Here is an 18836-nt window from a genome sequence, read left to right as displayed (position 1 = left end):
TAATGGCGGCTTCGACTTCGAACGGTAACGCAGAGCAGAATGATAATGAGGAGCTTCTATGGGCGGCCATCGGCGCCGGGAAGCTCAATACAATCCAACGCCAACTTATCGTCGACAATGCATTCGCCACCAACGATCAAGATAATTTCGATCTGCTTTCCAGAATCAAACACCGCCTCCATAGGTACATTATTCACAATCAACATTCATTTTTTGATTTTGATTTTGATTTTGTTACTCATCGATGATCGATGAATAGTAATATTTAGATTTGAATTTAGCGCTTTTTGTGTGGTTGTGTGTTGTAACAGAGCGGGAGTGGAGGTACCCAAAGTTGAAGTGAGATTCGACAACTTGAGAGTGGAAGCCAATGTTCAAGTCGGCTCCCGATCTTTGCCCACTCTTCCAAATTTTACATACGACGTCGTTGAGGTAGGGTTTGGGTTACCATTATATATCATAATTATTCTTCTTATCTTATCTTCTCGTTAATTAATTAATTTTGGTAATCTCCACTCTGCAGAATGTATTAACAAGTTTGAGAGTTGTTAAATCCAAAAGACATCCATTAACAATTTTGAACAACATCACTGGCTTCGTCAAACCTGCAAGGTAACTTTATACACAAGATTATTAATTCACCATTTTTTCTTCTCTAAAATTCACATAAAATAATAATGTTTCAGTCTTTGTCATATAATTTTTTATATATCATTTAATCTAAAAAAACACTTCTTTTCTTTTCTTCCGATGTTATTTATATTAATTAAAAGAAATTTGAGATATCTAAGTTAGTTGATTTATGAGAATATTTTATTGCCCTAACCTAAACTAACCTTACGCTTTTAATTTGTGACATTTTAGGATGACTTTGCTGTTGGGACCTCCTGGTTCTGGAAAATCCACCTTGCTTCGAACCCTCGCGGGCAAACTTGATACCAATTTAAAGGTCACTGTCTAATCTTTATTCTATTGTACACCACAAATTCAGAAATACCATAGAATAAAAGAGAGAGAAAAAGTTACTAAATTAAAAATTTATATAGAGTTTTATGAAACCTTTATTAATCAATTACCCATAAAAGTATCATGTCATTCCTAATTTCATTTTTAAGTCTATAAAACCCTAATTTTAGTACATATTATAAATACTTATTTTTTATATTTCAAATTAAACCTACATGATTTATAAAATAATATCAAATTTATGAATTAAGAAAATCGTTGAGCTAATTTGTACTATTTTAACCTTTCTAATGAAAAATTATGTATTAATATCTTTTATTTAATATTTTTTTAACTCAGTAACTCACTTTAATTTTTTGAAAAGCAATTATATCATTTTAATTAATTAATGGTTGACCAAAAAGTAATTTCAATCTTGCAAAAGAGTATTCCATTGGTGCCCCCAGAAATTACTTGAGCTAACTATGGAGGCCATTCAAAATATTACTTTACTATTTTTTATTTTTTACCGTACAAATGTGGGAGCTCGAAGATTTGAACCTTAAACTGTGCTACATTGTCATTCAAAAATATTGATTGTATTTTTAGTACAAACAATATGTGTAGGTGAATATTCGAACTTATTTACTTTCTGATTGAAGATATATAATTGAGCTTTAGAATAATGGATCAAAAATATTGGTCGTCGTCTCTAGTAATTAAGTACCATAATTATACAAAACTCTCATATTTTGGAGATATATAATGATTTAAAAATCTGAATTGAGGAAAGATTAGAAGCGTATGATGTATATTTTCTAACGCTGCCGCATAATGGTTGATTTGCAGAAAAGTGGTAGAATTAGCTACAATGGGCATAGTTTTGATGAGTTCTGTGTTCAAAGAACCTCTGCATACATCAGCCAATCAGACAATCACTTGGAAGATTTAACTGTACGGGAAACTTTGGACTTTGCAGCCAGATGTCAAGCTGCCACTCAAGGTTTTGCAGGTTTGTAATTTCTCAACACCATCACTTCTACATAGTTTTTCTACTTTTTTTATTCCAAATAGTAGTCATAATTCATGTTGATTTAATTTATGGGTCTATAAAATTATATTGTCATAAAATTAGCTTAACCATAATTGATTTTTTTTCCTTCATCTTTTCCTACAATAGAGTCTTCAAAAGAGCTGGTTCACTTAGAGAAAGAAAGGAAAATACAGCCTAATCCAGATATAGATGCATTTATGAAGGTTGTTATTTGATTCAATGTAGTACTCATAACTATTTATGAAGATTTTATCGTACATATGGAATTTTAATTCTCATCTTTCTCTAAATACGTGACTTAATTTCTTCAGGCATCATCTGTCAGTGGTAAAAAGTACAGTATTCTTACTGATTACGTCTTGAAAATACTTGGTCTCGACGTATGTTCCGAGACTATAGTTGGCAATGATATGACAAGGGGCGTCTCCGGCGGCCAAAGAAAAAGAGTCACTACAGGAGAAATGATTGTTGGGCCAAGGAAAATTCTCTTTATGGATGAGATATCCACCGGACTTGATAGCTCAACGACTTATCAAATAGTCAAATGCTTAAGAAATTTCGTTCATCAGATGGATGCCACTGTGTTGATGGCTCTTTTACAACCTGCTCCTGAGACATTTGAACTGTTTGACGATCTTATTTTACTATCAGATGGTTATTTGGTATATCAAGGCCCTCGAGCACACGTGTTAGATTTTTTCGAGTCACTTGGTTTCCAATTACCACCTCGCAAGGGAGTTGCTGATTTTTTACAAGAGGTAATGTATTAGTATAATTACCATGCATGTTAGTTAAATTAATTAACTTTTTCACTAACTTGTGTTCTGAACAGGTGACTTCTAGAAAGGATCAAGCACAATATTGGGCCGATGATTCTCGTCCATATACCTTCATATCTGCTTCCCAATTCGCAGAAGCATTTAAAGTTTCCAGCTTTGGGAAGTCTTTGGAGTCCACTCTTAATTCTTCATATGACAAATCCCAAAGCCATCCCTCGGCTTTAGCCAACACTAAATACGCTGCATCCAAGTTGGAACTTTTCAAAGCTTGCTTTGCTCGAGAAGTGCTCTTGATCAGACGGCATAGCTTTCTCTACATTTTCAGGACATGCCAGGTGGCATTTGTTGGATTCGTGACATGCACAATGTTTCTGCGAACGAGGTTACACCCCACAGATGAAAACAATGGAAACCTCTATCTTTCATGTCTATTTTACGGATTGGTTCATATGATGTTCAATGGATTCTCCGAATTGCCAATTATGATATCTCGGCTGCCTGTGTTTTACAAGCAAAGGGATAACTTGTTTCACCCTGCATGGGCGTGGTCCATCAGTAGTTGGATTTTGCGAGTGCCTTACTCCATACTTGAAGCTGTTGTGTGGTCTTGTGTCGTATATTATACTGTTGGTTTCGCCCCTGCTCTTGGAAGGTACCTCCAAAATTCTTTTTTTCATTACTTGTAGTTAATTAAATTAGTGTACAGTTATTTTTCATCTTCCTCCTTATTAACATATTTTAATTATAATGATTTCAGGTTCTTCCGGTTCATGTTCTTGCTCTTCTCGGTCCATCAAATGGCTGTGGGTCTTTTTCGTATGATGGCATCCATAACACGAGACATGGTAGTTGCCAACACATTTGGTTCAGCTGCTCTGCTAATTATATTTCTACTGGGTGGATTTATCATACCCAAAGGTAGGAATCTGATAAATTGGTAGCTGAGGAGGTAATGTAAAAGATTATATTGTATTTATAATTTGGGTGTTATGTTATTTCAGGTATGATTAAGCCATGGTGGGCATGGGCTTATTGGGTGTCTCCACTGTCTTATGGGCAACGTGCAATTTCTGTCAATGAGTTTTCTGCCACTAGGTGGATCGAGGTATCATACATTTTCTTTTTTGTTTTTTTGGTTCATGAGATCATAATTTCTTCCTAACTGAAAAAAAAAAAAAAATTGCAGAATTCTAGTATTGGAAATGAAACTGGATACAACATTCTTCATTCGCATAACATGCCTGCTGGTGATTATTGGTACTGGCTCGGTGTTGGTGTGTTGCTGATTTATGCATTCATTTTCAATAGTGTGGTGACTTGGGCTTTGGCTTACCTCCACCGTAAGTTAAAACAACAAATTGTGATTTCAATTGGAAATTTTTATTCATTTGTAGAGTAATGAGTGTTGGGAATCCATCGTTAAAATTTTAATACTCTTCATTTTTTCTACAGCTTTAAGAAAAGCTCAAACTGTAATTCCACTTGATGCCACAGAAGAAAATTCTTCTACAGATAATGGTTAGTCATTAATTCTCCATATGCCACCTTGTGATTATTAATCTTGTTTTTCACATTTTTTTCTGTTTGTTACTCTTGAATTTGCAGAGGCTAACACGTCGGATGGAGCAAGTAAGAAAGAAAAAGGAATGATTCTTCCTTTTCAACCACTGACATTGACTTTTCACAATGTTAATTATTTTGTTGATATTCCAAAGGTGAGCCAGGAAGTTTAAATTTCTCATTCACATCCTTGTTCATCCTATTTGTTTATCTTTATTGAAAGATATATATTATATCTGTTTCCACGAAATGAAGCAGAGAGATGTTCCAGAAAAGAAATTGCAGCTCTTATCAAATGTGAGTGGTGTATTTTCACCTGGTGTTCTAACAGCATTAGTTGGGGCAAGTGGAGCGGGAAAGACAACACTAATGGACGTACTTGCTGGTAGAAAAACTGGTGGATACATTGAAGGTGAAATCAAAATATCAGGTTATCCAAAAGAGCAACGTACCTTTGCTAGAATATCAGGATATGTAGAGCAAAATGATATACATTCTCCTCAAGTGACAATCGAGGAAAGCCTCCAGTTTTCATCCGCTCTCCGCCTCCCAAAGGAAATCAGCAAACAGAAACGACAGGTATTTTGCTTCATTAGATCATGAATCTGTAAAATTTTACCATTTATATTTGCTTGAATGATTCAAATAATTCACAATCTTATCTTCATACATTATTCAGGAGTTTGTTGAAGAAGTAATGAACTTAGTAGAGCTCGATACTCTTAGGCATGCTTTGGTTGGCATTCCTGGCAGCACTGGTTTATCAACAGAGCAGAGAAAACGCCTAACTATTGCAGTGGAACTCGTTGCAAATCCTTCAATCATTTTTATGGACGAACCTACCTCTGGATTGGATGCACGAGCTGCCGCCATTGTAATGCGAACGGTTCGTAATACAGTTGATACTGGAAGAACGGTTGTTTGTACTATACATCAACCTAGCATCGACATATTTGAAGCGTTTGATGAGGTTAGATCTCAATCTTTGTTATAATTGATAACAACATAATTGAGAATATTTGCCATAAATTTTAAAAGTTAAAATTCATGTGCAGCTACTACTTATGAAACGAGGGGGAAGAGTTATATATGGGGGAAAGCTAGGAACACATTCACAGATAATGATTAACTATTTTGAGGTAACACCATAGTTCAATCTAATTTATTTTCATTATGAATATAAAATATATTTCACTTCTGCCCAATTTTATTGGTAGATTTGAAAGAGACTAATTCTTATATTCTTAGGGGATTACCGGAGTAGCTCCAATACTAAATTCTTACAATCCAGCTACTTGGATGCTAGAGGTCACAACACCTGCGGCTGAGCAGAGAATTGGTAAAGATTTTGCAGACCTATACAGGAACTCAGAGCAATACAGGTGTGGCCATATTGCAATTGTACTAATGTACTTAAGCCAATGATTTTTTTTTTTTTTTTCTGTTTTTAAACATTTTTTCTATGTTTACAATTTTCTTTTCCTAGGAATGTTGAAGCTTTCATCAAGCACAATAGTATTCCACCCGATGGTGGAGAACCATTGAAGTTTGCTTCAACTTATTCTCAGAACAGACTATCCCAATTTTTGACTTGTCTTTGGAAGCAAACACTTGTCTATTGGAGAAGCCCACAATATAACGCCATGAGATTGTTTTTCACCTTCATTAGTGCATTGATATTTGGTTCTGTATTTTGGGATATTGGTATGAAAAGGTAAAAATCTCCTCATTTAATCTAATAACTCAAGCTATTATATTCTTGATGTTGATTTATGTATTTGTATCTTCTATTCAGGCATGCGTATCCATACCATATATATTTTGTACTATATTTGATAACAGTAAATGATATTAATGTTACGAATGTTTCAAATGAAAGGAGTTCGACCCAAGAATTATTTGTTGTTATGGGAGCTCTTTACGCCGCATGCTTATTCCTTGGGGTGAACAATGCTTCTTCAGTACAACCTATTGTGTCAATTGAGAGAACGGTATTTTACCGAGAGAGAGCTGCTGGAATGTATTCTCCAATCATTTATGCTTTAGCACAGGTACGTAATCAAGCATATTTTGTGATGAAATATGTGTAATAGTTGTTATGCGATCAGTAAGTAAGGGCTTATATTTAACTTTTGGTCCTTAATACTCAACAGGGTCTAGTGGAGATCCCATACATTGCCGCACAGACCATAATATTCGGTGTCATCACATATTATATGGTTAATTTTGAAAGAACTTTGGGTAAGATTTTTATATGTTTCTCGTTGGATTGAACTCAAATTGTAACCTCTTGAAACTTGATGGTTGATCATTTGGAATTTGTTGCAGGCAAGTTTTTGCTGTATGTTCTGTTCATGTTCTTGACATTCACCTATTTCACATTTTATGGAATGATGGCCGTTGGGCTGACTCCTTCGCAACACATGGCAGCCATTGTTTCTTCTGCATTCTACTCCTTATGGAATCTCTTCTCTGGGTTTCTTGTCCCAAAACCAGTAAGTTAAAATATTGCTCGATCTTCTCCTTCCTTCTTTGATTTTAACAGTTTGTTTGTTTGGTTAAAAAACAGAGTATTCCAGGATGGTGGATTTGGTTTCACTATTTGTGCCCTGTATCATGGACTTTGCGGGGCATTATAAGCTCACAGCTTGGTGATGTAGAGACACAGATTTTAGGAGGTGGATTTGAAGGCACTGTGAAACAATATTTGGAAGTAAGCTTAGGATATGGCCCTGGTATGATTGGAGTTTCTGTGGCTGTGCTTTTCGGCTTCATCATCCTTTTCTTCTCAATCTTTGCAGTATCCATCAAACTCATCAATTTTCAAAGGAGATGAAATATTTAAAGTTTAGACGCTTCCAATTTTCATTCTTTTCCATGTACAAATTCAGATGTAACATCTCATCTCAAAGTTGCATTTTTTTTTTCTCCTTGGGACTTTGTAGATTTATATATCTTCTTTTGAAATTAATGTAAGAAAGTTGTCATTAAAATATTATTTTGGTCTAGTACTTTAAATTTTTGTTCATTTTGAACTTACAATTTCACAACCTTTTGTTATAAACATCTGAGAGTTGTAAACAACTATTAACATTATTCATTGATTAATATTAGTGCTTGTGGTAAGTTTAAATCTTTTTTTTTATAAATATAATATTCTTTATAAAAAAAATTAAATTAAAAAGAGACATGAACGATTTAATAAGTTTTCATATTTCTTTTGAGTACAACCTGTGTGGAAGTAGTGGAAGTAGAAGATCGAACTCACCACCACTAAACTATGTTTATTTTGACAATAAATTAAAGATGTTTGAGTAGATAAGTGTATAATATCACAAGTAGGGGTTACTTATTGCTTTTGAAATGAGTAATTATTATGAAATTTTATTAACTTGTCAATGAAAACAATAAAATTTTGACATGAGTAATTATTATGAAATTTTATTAAATTGTTAATGAAAACAATAAAGTTCGGAGGTTGAAGTAGAAAATTAACCTTTTTTTTTAAAAAAGATTATGGAAACCACTTGTTTTCTTCGTATCTTTTACAATTGGGATTGGGCAAACACTTAATTAATTTATAAATAAAACTAAGCATAATTTTTAAAAAGCAAAAATGTTTTTTTTTTCCCTGAAAAGGTAAACTAAATAGGATATGGATTGGAAGTTGATTATCCCCATTTATAGGAGTATGGCAGAAGAGATAAGATTGGTAATTGGTTGGTCTGGTTAATGTGACGTGTATCTGACGCAATTAAGATTAAATCCAAAGACGAAACTACTTTCTGTATTATTCGAATACTATTATTAATTTTAAATTAATTATGTCTTATATATATGCCTCCAAATTCCAAAAGGGAAATACAGAATCCGAAAGAAAACGGTCTCAATCGAAGACGAAAACGAACTCGGAGTCACACGGTTCTCTCTTCGGAGAAATTGCTCCATATTCCTCGATGGCAAAAGGGTCTCCATCAAGATCATCATAAACTCGTGTCTTGGGAAATACAATTTGTGGCATTTCTTTTTTCCTTTGCCCTGTTTTATTAGCAGTAATTGCCTGGGAATTTTGTTTGTTCGACTGGGAGGAAGAAAATGAGGATTGAGAAGGAGGCGGAGGCAGTTTCAGCGTCGCGAAATCCTCTGGTTTTCGCTTACTATGTCACTGGACATGGCTTCGGCCATGCTACTCGCGTTATTGAGGTCAGCTGTTTTTGCTCCTCCAATTCCGTTGATCATTCTCAGAATCAATGAATTTTTATCTAGTTGAGTTTTGATTGAAAAAGGGTCGTCGTCTTTTGTGAGAAACTGTTGTTTTGACTTTTGAGCCTCGAACTTGTAGAGACTCGAGTCTTCTAATTGAGCTAAATCAGTAATGAATTTCTGTTTCGATTTCGGGTTTCTCTGGCATGTTCCTCTTGAATTTTGATTTTGGGTTTCTCTGGCATGTTCCTCTTGAATTCCGATTTTTGGTTTGGAATGACGATGTGGGACTTGAAAATTTTCCCATTTTTCGTTTGATGTCTGGTTTGAAGAAGAACTGGATTGTTTAGTTTACTCTGGCGATCGTGTTCTGATAATCGAAGGTTTTTGATTTATTGGTTATGTGAAAAGGTTGTGCGGCATCTTATACTTGCTGGGCATGATGTTCATGTGGTCAGCGGTGCTCCTGAGTTCGTTTTTACTTCGGCAATCCAGTCCCCTCGGCTATTCATACGGAAGGTAGTTCCAAATTCCAAGGCCAGCCCAAGAGATTTTTTTCCCTTTTAATTGAAGTTTGACTTGATTATTACACATTTACAATTTCTTGTCTTTTACGTTTCCACTTTAAACACTTATAATAATTAATGTTTTTAAATTTTTGTAGTTTTTTACTAAGTTCATTGTTCATAAAGTTTTGACTTGAGTTTTGTTATCTTTTTTTTTTTTTCCTTTCGAATTTCACTGACCCGTTACTGTTTCCTTCTCTGTATTCAACAAATATTGAGATTTTTACTGTTGCTTCTGCATTATATTCCTCATTTTTTTTCCCTCTCTCTTTCTGAAATGATTTGAGAGGCTTAGAATTTGAAAGCTATAATTTTGTTTGAGAGAGAAATTCGTTCACAACAAGTCTTCTAATTTTGGGTTTCCACTCTCCTGTATTTTTACTTTGCTCAAGAAACCTTGAGATTTTTACTATTGCTTCTGCAAAATCTGTATTATTTTATTTTCTCGACAAAAAAACTCTGTTCGTGTAATGCATTGGCCCCTTTGGATCATCCAATTATAACTTCGTGCAATTCCTCATGAATAAAAGGTTCTTGTTGCTCTTGAGATTGTAAATTTCATTTCATTACGTGACTATTATCAATTATAAGGTCAAGCAATTTGTTATGAATAACCATGTCACCCCTTCTTTTAGTAGTCACAGCTTATCATTTAACTTTCTTCTGCAAACCATATTAATCCTTATGCAAAAATGAGTTTTTATGGTGGTCTTAATAATCTCATCAATGATCAGGTATTGTTGGATTGTGGAGCTGTTCAAGCAGATGCATTGACGGTAGATCGTTTGGCATCATTAGAGAAGGTGAAGGGATAAATATCTCATTTTTCTTTTCTTGTTTTTCTTCTTACCAGCTATTTTTGGTTCCATTCATCACCTGTCCCCTGCTTCCTTTAGACAAGAAACTATATCGTAGCTACTAGTTATTCCATTAACTCAGAGTCCCTTTTCTGCTGCATCTTTTAATTTCCAACTGTTTTGATGATCTTTTTGTTAAATTAGTATCATGAGACAGCCGTCGTCCCTCGGGCTTCCATTTTGGCTACTGAAGTAGAGTGGCTCAACTGCATCAAAGCTGATTTAGTGGTAAACACTTCTTTTCGTACAGATACTAATTTAAGGAGTCTGTATGGTGTTAAAAGGGCTTGGCGGATTTACTTCTGCTGCTGCAATGAGCAGGTTTCTGATGTTGTACCAGTTGCTTGCCGTGCCGCTGCCGATGCTGGAATTCGCTCTGTTTGTGTCACGAACTTTAGGTCACTCTTATTTATTTATCTGTTTTTATTAGGCAGAACTGTGAGAATCTGGTTAATGTTGATGTTCCTTTTTCTTGGTATTAAAAGTTTAAATGATATTATATTGCATTACTCTAAAACTCTATCGTTTGGCTGATGATCGTTAGTTAATATCTGCAGTTGGGATTTTATCTATGCGGAGTATGTGATGGCTGCGGGGCATCATCACCGTTCTATAGTCTGGCAGGTAAATTGTTCCCTTTCTGCATTAATATGTGATGAAATATTGTCAAAGAAAACAACCTTATCCAATGAGGCCGTGATCATACTGATTAGAATTATGTTAAAAAGAGTGTCATTGTGTTAACACTACCTTCTTGGTAATTTCGTTGGTCTAATTCAGATATCGAATACAATTATGCCGATTTAGCTAAATGAGTTGATAATAGACTTATCACCGAAATTTACAGTTTTTTTTAGAAGTGATGGGGTTTTCTTTCGGTAGGAATTCCACTGGAACCATGTCTTCACAGAGTGAGTTTTAAGTCAGAAGATATGATTTTCTTGCCAACTATTAGAGAGGATGTAACTTTCATAATTACAGACCATTTGTGGTGGTGGTTGTTATTTTCAGATCAGGATGTAAATTTTAATGCGTGAGGGATATAATGCATGGATTCTGAACTAAAAAATACTTGAAAATAAAATTCCAATGACAGTTGATATTCTTCATCCCGTGTAGTAGGGTAGATTGAGGTAATATTGTCTATACTTCAACATTCTGTAATGTTCTTAGAATAGGCCTCGATTGGTCATTAATTGTATCTAACTTGTAAAGTCTCTTCACAGATTGCAGAGGATTATTCACATTGCGAGTTCTTGATCCGCCTCCCAGGATACTGCCCAAGTAATCTCGTCTAAAAATTTGTCACATTTTTTCTTTTAATTTTTTAATTAATGACATTACAACCCAAATCACATATTCTTGTGCTGGGAGTTTTGTTATATTTGTATTTATAATTATACAATACATCCACATTTTGCAGTGCCTGCTTTTCGTGATGTGGTCGATGTACCTCTAGTTGTTAGAAGGCTTCATAAACAACGAAAGGAGGTATTGTTTTATGAAGTTCTAGTATACGTCTTGAGTATTTTAAGTCATTAATAGTATCTTACTTGAATCATTATGTTCTAGGTGAGGAAGGAACTTGGAATTGGAGAAGATATAAAGTTAGTTATCCTCAACTTTGGCGGGCAGGTCTGTCAATTCGATTTGTTTTCAACCTTTGATTCGTTTAAAGTTTTAAAATAAACTTTACTTTTTGAAGTAACTCAATCAAAGATTAATGCTTTCATTGGTTTTTTTTTTCTCCTGAAATTGAGATGCCTTGCAAAAGACATTATAAATAGCTTTAGTAAAATTTTCACTCTCATTTGAGGAACGATTTTATGATTATCATCACTTAGTCTTATCAACTTTTCCCCTTCTTATTACTGTCCCTCTTACTGGCAGCCTGCAGGCTGGAAGTTGAAGGAGGAATACCTACCCCCCGGCTGGCTGTGTCTGGTATCTTTCGAGCATCTTATGCATATAATTTTTCATTAGATAATCATGTGATTCTATAATCACGAACATTTATACCGTGGCATTTTCGATTTTTGATTCAGGTTTGCGGTGCTTCTGATACAGAGGAACTTCCACCAAATTTCATCAAGCTTGCAAAAGATGCATACACACCTGATCTAATAGCTGCTTCTGATTGTATGCTCGGTGAGTTAGAATATCGCTACTTGTCGGTGGCAAGCTGAATTGGATGGATTGAAGTAGATTAACATGTTCTTCCTGTTTCAGGAAAAATTGGTTATGGAACTGTCAGTGAAGCTCTGGCATTCAAGTTACCCTTTGTCTTTGTTCGCCGAGATTATTTCAACGAAGAACCATTTCTAAGGAATATGCTTGAGGTGGTGCAATTGTATTGTTGTCTTTCTAATCTGTACTTCCTTTAACCTGGTTTTGTTGATAATCTGATTCCTTTTTTTAATCTTATTAACAGTATTATCAAAGCGGTGTTGAGATGATAAGAAGGGACTTGCTCACTGGTCACTGGAAACCATATCTTGAACGCGCTATCAGTTTGAAACCTTGCTACGAGTGCGGTACCAATGGCGGTGAGGTATAGTGAGTCCTCTAATATATTGTATTCCATTCATTATTCTAATTGCTCTGTTTACTTTTTCTCATACATCTAGTTGAAGCTTCTCCTTGAAACTGTTAGGTTGCAGCTCATATCTTGCAAGAGACGGCCAGCGGGAAGAATTATGCATCAGATAAGGTTGAATTCCCTCAAACGACACCATTCTTTCCAGGGTTTAATGAGATCTTATGTTGTTTCTTATCCTCAAATTTTCATGGTCAAACTATATAGTTTAGCGGGGCGAGAAGGTTGCGGGACGCTATAGTTCTTGGTTACCAACTGCAGAGGGTCCCGGGACGAGATCTATGCATTCCAGATTGGTATGCCAATGCAGAAAGTGAACTTGGTCTTTCTAACAAATCAGCAGCTTTACCTGTGGAAGGGAGAGGGTCTCATATGGAATCGTGAGAACTTTTTCGAGCTTGAAATGAAGTAATGGATAGTTCCTTGTGTCTTAAAACTGACTTTTGTTCCCCCCCGGATCATGACTTTAATAGATATCTGGAAGATTTTGATGTGGTTCATGGAGATGTTCAGGGACTCTCTGATACAATGAGTTTCTTGAAGAGTTTGGCTGAATTGGGTACAGTGTATGAATCCGGAAATGCTGAGAAACGCCAAATGCGGGAGCGGAAGGCTGCTGCTGGACTCTTCAATTGGGAGGTTAGTAATGTTGTTACCAAAATTTCTCTACTTTTCCTTCTTTTTTTAATCATGTTTGTTTTTGTGTTTTTAGGAAGATATTTTTGTGACAAGAGCTCCAGGAAGGTTGGATGTCATGGGAGGAATTGCCGACTACTCGGGAAGTCTTGTTCTGCAGGTAAATTTACAATTTTCCCAATCCAATCCTACCTTTTTTTAAAGAAATTACAGTTAAAAATTTTGTATCTGTGCTGTGTTGTAGATGCCAATAAGAGAAGCATGCCATGTAGCGGTGCAAAGAAACCATCCTACTAAACACCGCCTCTGGAAACACGCTCAGGCTCGGCAGAACGCCAAAGGAGAAGGATCCAAGCCCGTTCTTCAAATTGTATATACTTTCTAACATTACCCTTTTTTTTTGTGGTTATATTTTGCTGATTATATAGTTATTGTTATTATTAATCTAGGTGTCGTATGGGTCGGAGTTGAGCAACAGGGCGCCAACGTTCGACATGGATTTGCAGGACTTCATGGATGGGGAGAGGCCAATGTCGTACGAGAAAGCCAGGAAATATTTTGCTCAGGATCCTGCACAGAAATGGGCAGCCTATATTGCAGGCACCATTTTGGTTCTCATGAAAGAGTTGGGTGTTCGTTTCCAAGATAGCATCAGCTTGCTGGTATGCGTATCAAATATATATCTATCCATATCATGCAAAAACCAAACAAATATTATATATTTATAACTTCCTTGTGTTTTATGGCGCATGCAGGTTTCTTCCAAGGTCCCTGAAGGGAAAGGCGTGTCATCATCCGCGTCGGTGGAGGTTGCTTCAATGTCTGCCATAGCTGCTGGTCATGGTAATTAAATTAAATTATTTCTTTCTAAAACCAAGTTAAAGTCAGGAGGAGAATGAAGTAAACAAAGTTGAAAATATATTGGTGCAGGATTAAGGATCAGTCCAAGAGACCTGGCCCTACTCTGTCAAAAGGTATGAAATTTGGGAATGGAAGTAGTTTAGTTTGTGTTTGTTTGGTTTCAAAAAATAAAAAAGATGGAAATTTGATAATGGGGGTTGGTTGAAAATCAGGTGGAGAATCACATTGTAGGAGCACCGTGTGGAGTGATGGACCAGATGACATCGGCGTGTGGGGAAGCCGATAAACTTCTAGCAATGGTGTGCCAGCCAGCGGAGGTGATTGGCTTGGTTGATATACCCCCTCACATTCGATTCTGGGGAATCGATTCCGGAATTCGACACAGGTAATAATGGTTTTAAATTGATTCAAGTAGCATGATTTTGATTTCATGATACGGTAATTGTTGTTAGATATCCATTCCATGAATTAAATTTATCAAATCCATTCATATTTAACTCAAGTTTTTGGGTTGAATGATAGTTTATTCATTTTTAAAATGATATCAGAACGGAAGGTCCTATGTTTGCACCTTTGCATTGTCGTTCCCTCTCCATTTATTATGATTTCCACTTGTTGGAACTCGTTGCAATGTTCCAAGTCCACGAATGAGAGAAGTGTTAGATATACATTATATGAATTAAATTCCCCCAATTCATCAGCTTAAATTCATCCTTAAAATGGTTACTGGGTGGGACAGTGTGGGCGGGGCAGACTACGGTTCAGTGCGGATTGGAGCGTTCATGGGCCTGAAAATGATAAAGTCAAGAGCATCCGATTTGGTATCAAAATCGTTGTCATACTCATCGCACAGCGAGGAGTTGGAGGATCAGGATGGCATGGAACTGCTGGAAGCTGAAAGCTGCTTAGAGTATCTGTGCAATCTTCCGCCTCACCGCTACGAAGGCATGTATGCGAAGGAGCTTCCGGACTCCATAACAGGGGAGCATTTTCTTGAGAAATATGAGGATCATAATGACGCTGTCACGGTGATCCATCAGAAGAGGGTTTATGGAGTCAGGGCCTCCGCTCGCCATCCCATCTATGAGAATTTCCGTGTCAAGGTTTTTAATTTCTATTCCCTTGCTTTGCTAATTACTGTATTATTTAATTTAACTAATGAATGAAATGGTGGTTGGCATTGGGTTCATTTGAAGGCCTTCAAAGCGCTGCTCACTTCTGCCACTTCTGACTACCAACTTACATCTCTTGGAGAATTGTTGTATCAGGTACAATAGTAGGACCAACCACTCAACTTTTGACTTATACTGAATGAATGGGAATTAAGGTGATAATATTGACTCGGTTCGGTTCGATTTGGTGCAGTGTCATTATAGTTACAGCGCGTGTGGGCTGGGGTCGGACGGGACGGACAGGCTAGTCCAACTGGTGCAGGACCTGCAGCACTCTAAGTTATCCAAATCAGAAGATGGGACCTTGTATGGAGCAAAGATCACTGGTGGGGGCTCCGGTGGAACCGTCTGCGTTATGGGCAGAAACTCCTTAGCCAGCAGCCACCAAATCTTCGAGGTCTCTTTACTTTTTTACATTACATTCCTATATTTTATTCTGATCAATCCTCAAAATTGTATTTGTTGAAATGGGAATGTTTGTTTAATAATTTTGGTGATCCAGATTCAGCAGAGATACAAAGGAGCAACAGGGTTCTTGCCATATGTTTTTGATGGTTCTTCTCCTGGTGCTGGTAAATTTGGATTTCTAAAAATTCGCCGACGCTCATCTCTCAAATCTAAACAGAGTTAGGATAAGAAGATCATATCATCTACTTCTGGTTGCTTATTTTATTGCATTGCTTCCTGTTTTTACCCAGTGACAACTTGGGTAAAATTCCATGTAAAAAGCTTCTTATCATATCATTCTTTTATATAATAAATAATATTACGTCATAAATATTGAAATAATGTATATAGATTTATCTGCATTCGTCTATTTGGTTGTGCAATAATTAAATAAGTTCTGTTTGGTCTTCCCTAATTTCAAGTGCCTCTCTAAGCTTTTTTTTTTCTTTTTCTCCTTCGCTTTTCAAAAATAGAAACATAAATTTTGTCTAATAGTATTTTTTAAAATTATATGATAATTGTCAAATTATAGTGTTTTATTTTAGAGAGGAAAAAATTATAAGCAAGATATGGGTTAGAGAGAGGAACATATAGAGAGAAGTTATGTAGTGTAGGGATGGCATTGATTTGGCGTTGAAATCGATGCTAAAATCGACCTGGTCGGTTTTCAGTAATGGAAACTGATCATTTTTTTCTTTCCTTTGTTACGCTGACCGATCGGTTCGGTCAGCCACTTTCGGTTTAAACTGACTTTTTTTCTTTTTGTTGAAGTAGAAGACTGGAGAACACAAAGGAAAAAAATTCGATTAAGAAATGAAGAAAGAACCAAAAGAATGCAAAAAGAGCCTTATTATGGCATCTGAGTGAGTGTGCGAAGAGAGGCATAGAGACTTGAGAGAGACAGAAGTGAGATTGAGAGGAGACGCCAGGAAAAAGAGAGAGAAGAAAGGGAAAAAAAAATTAAGACTAAGCGAGAGATGCAGGGAGAAGAAGAAAAAATTGAAGAAATGGTGGAGAAGAAAATTTAAAAGGAAATCATAAACCTTATGGATAGCTACATTCTATATTATTTAATTTCTTTATAAAGTAGGTTGGTTCGATCGAAAATCACTTTTTTGACCAAATGACTAATCGACGAATCAGTTTTGTAATTTACAAACCAACATGGATTGGATCATTCATCAAACCAATCGAGTTAGAGAGAAGGGAAAGAAAAATGATAGTAAGAAACGGTAGGGGGAAAAAAAGTTTGAAAGAAAAAAATATAAATTAGAAAGAGGAAATGATGAAATTTTATAGAGAAGAATAGTTAGGAGAGAAAAGTACAAGTAAGAAGGATGCCATGAAAAGTGAGAGAGGGAAAACATAAATCATATTGGAGAGTAGTTTATGTTCGAGAGAAGAATGGGCATTTAATAAGGGAAAATATTTGTGTATGTCCGAATCAATCTTATTCTTGCTGCCATTAAAAAAATTTTAATTGACAACTAAGAGAGAAATTTTAACGGTGGTAAACATTGAGAGTCCGTCCAAATGACTGATTCTCTATACTCTCACAATGACATGATATTGTTGTTTTGAGTATAACTAGACTTTTGATGAAAGTACCATGACGAAAATAAACTCGTCGCAAAAAAAAACTTGCAGTGACGGTTCATGTACGATTGAACTTGTATCATTTGATTTAATAATTCTTTCGAATTTCTTGACCTATTGTAATATCATCCTATTCGGTGGAATATTGTCTTGCAATTATTGTATGCATTGTATGGAGAGCTTGTAATATCATCCTATAAGGTTGGATTTATTGTCTTACAATAAATAATAAAATTTATCCACACCAATTAAATTTAAGTTAATTGATGATTTAATCATGTTTAAAAATAGTAAATAGAAATGTTAAATAAGGAAGACCCTAAATGTAATTTTGGTTAAACTACTACGTTGGTTCTTACTTTTAGTTTTGATTTATTTTAGTCCCTATATTTTGAAAATGTTCATTTTTGTCTCTATACTTTCAACTTTGGTTCACTTTAGTTCCGATATTTTGAAAATATTCATTTTGATCCCTATACTTTTAAAAATTTCTCATTTTAGTCCATATTTGCAAGATTTTAACATAAATTTTACACATAATAGAAACTATTCAATATAAAGTAATATTTATATTTTAAAAAATATATTGATTGTAATGTGATGTTGAAATTGTGATAGAAAAAAGTGAGATTTAAAATAAAATGAAGAGACCAAACTGGCAACTTTTTAAAAATATATGGACCTAAATGAACATTTTCGAAGTACATAGACTAAAATGAATCAAAATTGAAAATACAAAGACAAAAACAAACATTTTAAAAGTATAAGAACTAAAATGAAACAAAGCTAAAAATACATGGACTAAAGTGTATTTTAATCTATAATTTCCATTTTCAAGTACTTAAGATTAATATTGTCTTAATTTTTAAGTAATCAGTAATTTTCATTTTCATGAAATTTTGAAGAAATCTTACTAAGTTTTATTTAGAAATTTCATAAATGCTTGCCTTTGCCTTGTACTTGCCTTCGCCTAAGTCCAAGTACAAGACGTAGGTTGGATTTGCTAGTGAAATGGACCCATAGGCCATGAGTTCAACATGGCTAGACAAATAAATGAGATGGTATAGTACTTGTCGATTCAGATCATAATCACTTTTGTTTACTTATGGCACGAGGCTTTTTACAGGTAAATAAAGATTTTATATTAGTCTCCTTTTAGTTCTATAGTATAAAGTGGTCGTGATCTTACGTGATACATCTGCGTATGATGATATATATGGATATGATGATATATAGAGCATTCAGTCAGATGTCTTAGAATGTTAACTCTCTCTAACTTTAGCATTACCATTCTATCAGCAAGGAAAAAAAAAAAAAAACTCATTTGTTTTTGTTTTTCTTGAGAGAAATTGCTATATATAATATATATAAGTTGGATTTGGGTGTAGAGAACGAGCGAAGTGGACCCAATGAACATGGTTAGACAAATAAATGGGTGTTTGCCACGTGTCCACGTTATTATCTTGAAAAAATATTCTCGTTTGGTGGGTGATCCACCCTGGACTCGTTAGCTGTAATTGGCTGGACCATTGTGGAAATTTAAAGATGTGATGGGCATTTCAGT

General features: G+C 35.2%; 3 protein-coding genes across 6 annotated transcripts; all 3 read left to right on the top strand.

Annotated features, from left to right (window-relative positions):
• The first annotated feature begins 2 nt into the window (after window positions 1-2).
• Window positions 3-2214, top strand: LOC148208422 (ABC transporter G family member 31-like). Its single transcript, XM_088118720.1, has 6 exons — window positions 3-184; window positions 312-432; window positions 524-612; window positions 865-949; window positions 1795-1957; window positions 2126-2214. Exons 1-6 carry the CDS (start codon window positions 3-5, stop codon window positions 2212-2214), a joined length of 729 nt encoding a protein of 242 aa, XP_087974846.1.
• Window positions 2215-2445: 231 nt separating this feature from the next.
• LOC111008324 (ABC transporter G family member 31) lies at window positions 2446-7338 on the top strand. 3 transcript variants are annotated; one of them, XM_088118918.1, is made up of 16 exons: window positions 2446-2757; window positions 2832-3430; window positions 3536-3696; window positions 3780-3883; window positions 3965-4118; window positions 4231-4296; window positions 4405-4505; window positions 4597-4917; window positions 5018-5308; window positions 5394-5477; window positions 5587-5720; window positions 5825-6052; window positions 6218-6389; window positions 6492-6579; window positions 6667-6833; window positions 6908-7338. In XM_088118918.1, the coding sequence occupies exons 1-16, from the start codon at window positions 2461-2463 to the stop codon at window positions 7172-7174; spliced, it is 3234 nt and encodes a 1077-aa protein (XP_087975044.1). In that variant the 5' UTR covers window positions 2446-2460; the 3' UTR covers window positions 7175-7338. The 3 variants fall into 3 exon arrangements, with proteins under 3 accessions (XP_087975044.1, XP_087975045.1, XP_022136671.2); XM_088118919.1 differs by having other exon boundaries at window positions 4384-4493; window positions 4585-4917; XM_022280979.2 differs by having other exon boundaries at window positions 4384-4505.
• An 852-nt stretch (window positions 7339-8190) lies between these two features.
• On the top strand, window positions 8191-16046 carry LOC111008414 (L-arabinokinase). Of its 2 annotated transcripts, XM_022281115.2 has the most exons (26): window positions 8191-8541; window positions 8953-9060; window positions 9842-9910; window positions 10109-10192; window positions 10286-10362; window positions 10522-10588; window positions 11191-11248; window positions 11388-11455; window positions 11537-11599; window positions 11855-11908; window positions 12010-12112; window positions 12194-12303; window positions 12396-12515; window positions 12618-12674; window positions 12768-12940; window positions 13034-13199; window positions 13273-13356; window positions 13441-13566; window positions 13646-13858; window positions 13952-14039; window positions 14127-14170; window positions 14270-14442; window positions 14797-15160; window positions 15254-15325; window positions 15423-15626; window positions 15732-16046. In XM_022281115.2, the coding sequence occupies exons 1-26, from the start codon at window positions 8434-8436 to the stop codon at window positions 15858-15860; spliced, it is 2982 nt and encodes a 993-aa protein (XP_022136807.1). In that variant the 5' UTR covers window positions 8191-8433; the 3' UTR covers window positions 15861-16046. The 2 variants fall into 2 exon arrangements, with proteins under 2 accessions (XP_022136807.1, XP_022136809.1); XM_022281117.2 differs by lacking the exons at window positions 8191-8541; window positions 8953-9060; window positions 9842-9910; ... (1 more) ...; window positions 10286-10362; window positions 10522-10588 and adding an exon at window positions 11032-11097.
• Window positions 16047-18836: the final 2790 nt, after the last annotated feature.

This window comes from Momordica charantia (genome assembly GCF_013281855.1).
Source record: "Momordica charantia cultivar OHB3-1 chromosome 10 unlocalized genomic scaffold, Mcharantia_2.0 BLBB01000010.1, whole genome shotgun sequence".
Lineage (NCBI taxonomy): Eukaryota > Viridiplantae > Streptophyta > Magnoliopsida > Cucurbitales > Cucurbitaceae > Momordica > Momordica charantia.
This window is presented reverse-complemented; position numbering and strand designations above follow the sequence as displayed.